The 9,096-nt window shown below is 41.9% G+C and overlaps 1 protein-coding gene across 1 annotated transcript; it reads right to left on the bottom strand.

Annotated features, from left to right (window-relative positions):
* Positions 1–5,636: 5,636 nt before the first annotated feature.
* On the bottom strand, positions 5,637–8,104 carry LOC133390975 (uncharacterized). The gene is made up of 3 exons (XM_061640483.1): positions 6,514–8,104; positions 6,039–6,429; positions 5,637–5,955 (listed from the first exon to the last, which is right to left on the bottom strand). Exons 1-3 carry the CDS (start codon positions 6,674–6,676, stop codon positions 5,637–5,639), a joined length of 873 nt encoding a protein of 290 aa, XP_061496467.1. The 5' UTR covers positions 6,677–8,104.
* Between the last annotated feature and the right edge of the window lie 992 nt (positions 8,105–9,096).

The following is a 9,096-nucleotide window of genomic DNA, read 5'->3' as shown; positions in this document are numbered from 1 at the left end:
TCATCCTTACCCTGTGAAAAAGTGCATGTTAATTTAACTTTATCTATTGTTCAGATATAAAAAAATACCTGTTACGATGTATCGCAATATCGTTTTGTTTACTGCCTACCGCGCTTATAAAAGAAAACAAATAATGTTCGTATGTCAATTACATTCGGGCAGTCACTACATGCGGACTAAAACAGTTTAACTTCACAACTTTAAGGAATATGACTGTGATTAGTGTGAAACAAATTATTTGTAGTGCATTAACGAGGATTGTGTGTATTGTTACAATGGGAGCAAAAAGGAAGCGTGAAACCCTTGAGGTGAATGGTGACAAGTGCAGTCCTGTGAATGTGTAGCTCCCGTTTGTGAACTGTGAAAACTTGTGAAATAGAGAGCTAATTGTTATTTTGTTTTGTTCTACTTGTTACTTAATGTTAATGCTACCTGCGGTATCATTGTTTAGTATTTGTATTATTGTTTTGTGAATGTAAAACACGGGTGAAGTATCTCGGTCGACAGCGTCACTGCGTTGTCGAAAGTGATTAATCTTTGCTCGGTATGTGTTTGTGTTCGTGCTAGACATACGTATCGTTGTCCGTTTGTCAAGACGTGTACACGATTGTAAGCATTTGATATCGCAGGCTGTAGTAGAGTAGTGTTTGTGTGCATTTGCTGTTACCTTTTTTTCATATCTGTGTGATAATTTTTTTAATTCTAAAACAGCTCGCCCGACTTTTGTTTTTACGGCATGGAGTGTTTAGCATGCTCCGCCGTAGTTTTAATAAACGTTGACCCAATTTTGTGTGCGGAGAAATGTGGTGGCAACTTTCATCGTCGCTGTGTTACCCCCTCGCTCTCGAAAACAGCGGCCAAAATAATTAATGAGAATAAGAATGTGCTGTATATGTGTGATATATGTTTAGAACACAAATCGGGCTTGGCGGGTATGGATGTAGATGTGAGTGGATCGTACGATTTACTCACACAATCCATAAAAAAATTGGAGTCGATTGTGAGTGTATGGTTATCGAGTGCCTTGAAAATGGGAATCGAGACTCTAAAAACTGAGCTCTGCGCACAACCCGTCCGGCAAAATGAGTGTATTTTTTGAGTGATTTGAGTGACGCTGTCGAAATACAGTGTCTCTTCGACCAATGAGTTACCCACTCACGCGAGCCCTCCCCCACCCCACCCGCAACGCACGGTGAGCTCTGCAGTTGTCAATGTGTTCGTGTTCTTTCGAGCCGCATGCTAAGGTAATAGTGTGCGTGTCATTTTTACACATCCATTTTTTATTAGGCTGACAGCGCATCATTCACAAAACCGGCTTCAAAACGTTTACAACAGCATTAGGACAGTGTTATAAATAGATATATGTTACAGTTTACAGGGTATTACTGAAATAAAAAGATAGAAAGTGTAAGTTATTGTGATAAAAAGTTAAACAACCATAAAATTAATACCTTTTTGTATTTATGTGCAGCAAAAACATCATGTCTTCACCGGGGAACGAAGCGCGTCTAGTTGAAGGAGACCGGGATGAACTGTTGTTTTGTTTAGGCCGGATCCCGGCTTGTATAGATGTGCGAGCAGTTACGCGTTTTGAAGAGGGACAACTAGCCACGGCATCTGCTTCATCAACGGTGTCGGCTGCATTCGGTGGTAGTGTTTCTCTTGTGACACGGCCAACCGGAACAGAGCAACGCAACGATGGACAACAGCCGAGTACGGCTGCAAGTCCAACGGTGCAAGCGACTGCTGGTGGTTGTGATACGGTTGTGACACTGCCGTTTGAAATCGTCCGACGCCTTGGTGAGCAGCAACCGACTTCAGTAGCATATTCGCCGTTGCAAGTAGCTGCTGGTGGTGGTGTTACTGTTGTGACACTGCCGTCCGGAACTGTTCGACGCATTGGGGACCAGCAGCCGAGTTCAGTTGTATATTCGCCGATGCAAGCGGTTTCTGGTGGTGGCGTTGCTACTGTGACACGGCCACCCGGTATCGCTCGACGCAACGACGGACTACAGCCGATTTCAGCTGCACGTTCAACGGTGCAAGCGGCTGCTGGTGGTCGTGTTGCTACTGTGATGCGGCCGCCCGGTACCGTTCGACGCATCGACGGACTACAGCCGAGTTCAGCTGCATGTTCAACGGTGCAAGCGGCTTCTGGTGGTGGCGTTGCTGTTGGGGCACGGCCGCCCGGAATCGCTCGACACATCGGTGATCTGCAGCCGAGTTCAGCTGCCTATTCGTCGTTGCAAGCGGCTGCCGGTGGAAGTGTTGTTGTTGGTGCACGGCCGCCCGGTACCGTTCGACGCATCGACGGACAACAGCCGAGTTCAGCTGCATGTTCAACGGTGCAAGCGGCTTCTGGTGGTGGCGTTGCTGTTGGGGCACGGCCGCCCGGAATCGCTCGACACATCGGTGATCTGCAGCCGAGTTCAGCTGCCTATTCGTCGTTGCAAGCGGCTGCCGGTGGAAGTGTTGTTGTTGGTGCACGGCCGCCCGGTACCGTTCGACGCATCGACGGACAACAGCCGAGTTCAGCTGCATGTTCAACGGTGCAAGCGGCTTCTGGTGGTGGCGTTGCTGTTGGGGCACGGCCGCCCGGAATCGCTCGACACATCGGTGATCTGCAGCCGAGTTCAGCTGCCTATTCGTCGTTGCAAGCGGCTGCCGGTGGAAGTGTTGTTGTTGGTGCACGGTCGCCCGGTACCGTTCGACGCATCGACGGACAACAGCCGAGTTCAGCTGCACGTTCAACGGTGCAAGCGGTTTCTGGTGGTGGTGTTGCTAGTGTGACACAGCCACCCGGTATCGCTCGGCGCAACGACGGACTACAGCCGAACTCAGCTAGATGTTCAACGGTGCAAGCGGCTTCTGGTGGTGGTGTTGCTGTTTGGGCACGGCCGCCCGGAATCGCTCGGCGCAACGACGGACAACAGCCGAGTTCGGCTGCACGTTCAACGGTGCAAGCGGCTGCTGGTGGTCGTGTTGCTGTTGCGGCTCGACCGCCCGGAATCGCTCGGCGCATCGGGGAGCTGCAGCCGAGCTCAACTGCCCATTCGTCGTTGCAAGCGGCGGCTTCCGGTGGTGATGATGCAGTTGTGGCACAGCTGCTCGACTCACTCGTGTCAGATGATATGAGTGTTGATGCGGCTGATTCACAATTGCAAAACACATCGGCTTGTTTTAACGAGAACGAGCCGACGGTGTCTGCTGCACAACCAGAACCGACTGGTATTGTCGGGCGACAGCAACCGTTGGCTTCAGCTGTGCTTTTGCGTGACACAGTTGCAGGGAGTTTGGATTCCCCTAGTATGCCATTGCCCTCCGAGTGCCATGGACATAATTGTTGCGTGCGCTGCCGGAATACGCTCATTAGGTTGGATGCTCGTAACGCACAAATTTTGGTTTATACGATGGACTTACTTTCCATCGTACAACCAATGCAAGGAACGCGCAGAAATAATCAGGCCTTTCAACTCACTGTTGTATCGAGCCTTCAAGAGTTCGATGACGTTGAACAAAGATTAGGAGCTGATGAATTTTTTTTCTATTCTTATCTACACAAAATTGATTCTGAGATCGACCGTCAAGATGCTAACATGGGCTACACCAGGCTATAAATATTTTATTTGAAAAAAAATTCTTTGCTACGTGCAGCTGGGACGGTTCGGCTGGAACAAAAATTCCTTTCGAACGATACATTAATGTATTGCGGCTTATGAAAGCTGTCGCCACTAACCATTTGGGAATCGAAGTGGACATGAATTATGTACATGAATTTTTTAAGCGTAAACTTAAGCATGCACATGAACGCATTAACATGAAAGACGAGCGAAAGAGTGTATGTCATACTAGGCGATGAGAGATGTATTGCTTTTTTTTTAACACGTGTATATACTTTATTATTACCAAATGAGATCAAATTGGAATAGAATAACGAAAAATGTTTATATGTTATGATATTTATTTAATGTTTTTCTGTTTAGTTATGTTTTATCGAACGTGAAAATTAAAAAAAAAATACTGTGATCGGGAAATATAAGGGTAAACGTATTTTAGAACTACAAGAAGGAATATTTATGTGATAACTCAGGTTGTGATAATTATATGTAATGAAACGTTTACCAAAACCTTTTTTTCTATTTTGTTTCATGCAACATAAACATATCGATTTTCAAATATTTATGATTCTAAGACAGTGATAAAATGAACATCGTTAGTACATAGAATTAACATGTGAATAAAAAAGGCCGAAAATAAAACACGAACTTTAACTTCCAATCAAATACATATGCTCGATTTTATTTCTAAAAAATAGTTTAAATTACATTTTACCTCTAATTAGTTAATGTTCTAAGAAATGGAACAAACACTAAACTGCTATTACCTGTTTTAATAGCTACTAATTTACACTTTATATCCCTGGGTAAAAATACCATTTCATCGGTACGAAGGTTACATGAATCTTCTTCATATATATCCTTCATAAAAGGTGAAATATAGTACGAGCGGGTTTCCGTTATATAATTGAATGCTCTTCCATTAATTATTATAGTTGAATCTTTTTGTTCTGCGCTACAATATTTAACTATGTAGTTATCATGAGTCAAAAACCAATTGGACTGAAAACCAGGAGAAAGAGTTAATTGTGGATTTATGTGCAATGCTACTCCATTAGTTTTGGTTTTCAAAAATGGAAAAGAGAGATTTGTTCTATTTGATGACGCAGTACTTGGTTTTTGCTCCGATATCCTATTTGCAGCCTGCACCAAAACCTTATGACCGTTTCGAAGACAGTTCTTAACATGCTGGAGCTTACTTTCAAAGGGATAAGATGAAATGGTGTAAAGCGGGCCGAATTTGTCTACATCATCATACACATGCAACAAACTATGTATATTGCTGGTGATGCAATGTTCCCCGTAGATAACACCATAGTCTAAAACGAACTCTTTTAGCAAGCATTTCGCCTCAAGCCAATCATTCTTATACACTTCGGATGATAACAATGTTACCGCACAGTAATATTTCATAAAATGGTCATACTGTATATCTGTTAATACATCCTTCAAAACGATAAAACTCGCGTAATGTAGAAACATTTGGAACTCACTAGCTTTCCACAATCCAATGTCTTCAACAGAACGGAGTTTGCGATGAAACTCTAAAGGAAGTTCCACCTCCTTCAGCAAAGCATCAATCTTGCTTATTGTGTCTTCAGACCACTTGGCACCCCCTCCTAATTTGCCTGATTTCCATCCTTTCAGCATTGTTCTTGTTACGCCGTAGTCAAAGAGGTGCAAACGATCTGCTATAATAATCTGCTTTATGATGTCAAAGTTCTTAAGATCCATGAGAGGCGTTTTTTCCCGATGATGTGCTCCGTAATTTGATTGGACGAAATCTTCATGCGTTCTTGCTGGATGATCCATTCCCGGGAAACATGTTACTCGGTGTGCGCTGTGATATTTTCCTTGCACCGTACATTTTTGGCAACCATGTGTGTGGTTGAAGTAAACTGAACCTGTAGGAATATTTAAAAATATGTATTAATACACCTCATAAGTAAATAAGTTTCAAAAGCCTACGTTTTTTCAATAGAAGAGAAAGCAAATGTATCATTAAATTTAAGAAGATTTTTATAATTTACCTTTTATGAATGCTCGTGCTGGTGAGTCCGCGATGAAAGCTCTAACGTGTATTTCGATTGGCTTATTGGCTATTACAATGCCATTATCCATCAACCCATTTAGCTCGTCGACTAGCGGACGCAGATATTCCTCAACACTCTTTGGTTTCGATTCACCAAAAAAGTTGCCAACCATCAATACTGGAACTTCCGGCATTTCTTGTATGCTCATTAATATGGGCCAAAACTGTTTTCGAGTGCTCTTGTGCAGTGGAAGTCCATCAATCGAAAAGTTCAACGAAAATTTGCTGACTCTTGGTGGTACATCGCTGTAAAGATACAAAATACAGAAAATAAAACATATAATATTAGTAAAAATTTACCATCGTATTTAAGACTATTGCTTTCTTACCGAAAGTGATCCTTGAGAACCGATCGTACCCCAGGGAACCAAAATTCTCCCCCTGCTATAGGGTACGTTTCTTTTCCACATTGCCTTGTCCTAAGCAACGTGCGAGCATCTTTCGGCAGTTGGTAGTCCGTTTTTTTACGTAAAATTTCTAATAGTCCATTTAGCGCTTGATGTGTTTGGTATGTTTTTAATGCCCAATTTCGAATAAGCTCATCAAATGGTTCCTCCTCGTGTTGAGACTCTTGTGTACTGTGTATAGTTTCCTCAGCTTCATCGTAATCTTCGTTGACCTCTTCATATACTTCCATATCGTCGAATGCATCGATAGTAACCCAATCACTGACGTATTCTTCTTGCAAGATGTATTCATCAAATGGACAAGGATGGTTCTCTGCAATGAATAAATAAAAAAAAGTATTGTAAATGTGTTTAATTTGCATTGGTCACTAATTAAAATTTTTATTTTTGCACTTACCACAATGCGGGTGTTCACTGAACTCTACATTTGACGTAGCTGTCTGAATATTACTTGGCCCAGCTTCACTACTCTCTCCAAACAATTCAGCATCAAGCTTTTTATTATTGACTTCTATGGATCTATACGTGGATCCTGACTTGCGCTTGTCTTTGGCCGACATTGTCGTGATTGAGTGAAATTCACGGCACGTTGAATATTTAAAATATACACTTGTATTATTCTGCACTTGTATTATAACAGTATTGCACAAAATTTATAACTGTACAGAGCACGCATAACAACACCGAGTGAAACGACTGCCCGAATCGTATTGACACAAACATAAATTGCGCGGGTTTTTATAAGACAGAAAAGAGGTAGGATTTTCAATTTTCTTATGTAACGGACTATTTAGTACCTTTATTTTAAGGTACTTATGTAACAGGATAAACACTAGCAGGTGTAATGTTTAGATATTTACCCATTGAATCCTTGTATAAACCAGGGTAATACTTTGATTTTTAGCAACACCATTATGCAGATACACAGGTAAAGAAAATTATTATTACATTTCTCTTGGGCAATGGCTATTTGATCAAAAGAACAAATTAACAGAACAATCTGAACTCATTGGTTGAACTTCGATTCCATGCCAACTATTGAGTATGTGCTTTTTAGTCGGCACGTTTTTCCATACAAAAAAATGAAATTTTTCTCGGCAGGCCATGAGATTTTTGTGAAATTAAAAAAAAAACCGGTATTCTGATACAAACTATTGAATTCTGACTGTAGTTCAACGCTTATTCGTTGGCATGCTTTTTAATTGAACACTTGATACTTGGTTGACAGTTCAATTTAAAAGCATGCGTTTGTATGGAAAACAGGGTTTGTTAAATTTCAAATTATTTATTAAAAGTTAACCATATGACTGGTCCAGATCGAACTATTTTTTTTTCTTTTGACTCAACAACCGGTGTCGATCAAGGCCTGGCTGTACCACTTGTCGTGTTGGCTTTCAGTGACTTTTGGATAACCCCCCATAGCAGGATAGTCAGTGTTACGTATGGCGGCACGGTCTATTTGGGGCTTGAACCCATGACGAGCATGTTGTTAAGTCGTACGAGTTGACGACTGTACCACGAGACAGGCTTAATTAATTAATTAATTAATTAAATTATTAATTTAGATTGTAATAATCACGCTCATAACGAAATTTTATCGTTTATGTTATGTCATCATATAATTTATGCATGCATTGTATGGTGGTCTCGCTTGAATTCCTCCAGCCAGGCGGGCATTCATAACCGGGTTTCTAACAAAAGTGTTAACTATCCTTTACTGCTCTCGTGGGTTCAGCTATACTTGACGATTAATTTTACGATACGATCCGGAGTCTCACGGAATCGATCCCGAACCATGGTTGCAGTAATCAGTAGGTACGTAAAAGTATAAGCATTTCCGACCCGGTGCTTGGGCCTACTTTACCTACTTGTACCTTTCGAGTCGACCGGAACGACTACTGGTCACTTACGGATGACTCTGACCCGGTAAGTTCGGATCGACCCGCTCATCACAAAGCCACGACGTATAAGCCAAGATGTACACGTGCGATCCCGGTTATTGCTGCATCCCGAATTTCGTTTGGCGTCCGCAATCCCATAATCTGCATGTCCGGTATGCTAACCACGGCAGCGAAATTAGCTAGCCGCATATTAAACTATATAAACATAAAACACATTATATGTACAACGATATGCCACGATTTTTATTATTTTACCGGTACACAAGTGGGTAGGCGGGGGAGGGAAATGGAATAACTCGGGTAAATAATAGTAAAAACACTTTTTTCACAAATCTAACATAATATTTGCATATGGCATAATTCTTTTACATTTGCAAAAAGAGCATATACCTCGATGCATGTTGTTGTTATTTACCTTTTTGTTGACTTTGTTAACATGATGTCTACCTCTTTGGCCGAGGTACAAACAGGCATAAATATCAATACAACACTTTGTTTTCCAACACTTTTCATATTTAAATTAACTGTGCACGTCGAAGTAACACTAAACACATTAATACACTTCACTATAACAAGTTTTTGTTCACATTCTCACGCAGAATCAAGGAGATTAAAAACATCAACATTCGAAACGTCAAACTTTGCCACTTTGTATGAAGTCAAATGTGGTAGTAAGAATGAGACAGACTGACCGGCAAAAATTGGGTGCAAATAAAAAACGAGTTCTCCAGCTGAAATAGCCGTCGACGCACGCACACAATCACACACGGCTTGTTCCAATACGCTGGGTTCGTTTTGTGTTAGTGACAAGCGCACTCAAAAAGCAAAGCGCGCTCTCACCGCAGCGCGTTTCTCCTTGCTTCCTCAAGCTTCCTCATACCCCTCGGCCTGAATCACTCAAAATTTGGGGTCTCATTGTTTGCGTGGAAAGGAAGCCTTGCGTGCAACCTTTGACGATACTAAGGCCAGAGAAACAGTAGAGGATAAAAGTTGGGCTACAGTGACTAAGAAAAGAAAAAGGACGAATAGTGGGAACAGTAATGTTCAAATCATTATTAGTCGTTTTGACACGGGGAATG

The sequence above is a fragment of the Anopheles gambiae genome, chromosome 2, assembly GCF_943734735.2.
Source record: "Anopheles gambiae chromosome 2, idAnoGambNW_F1_1, whole genome shotgun sequence".
NCBI classification, from domain to species: domain Eukaryota; kingdom Metazoa; phylum Arthropoda; class Insecta; order Diptera; family Culicidae; genus Anopheles; species Anopheles gambiae.
This window is presented reverse-complemented; position numbering and strand designations above follow the sequence as displayed.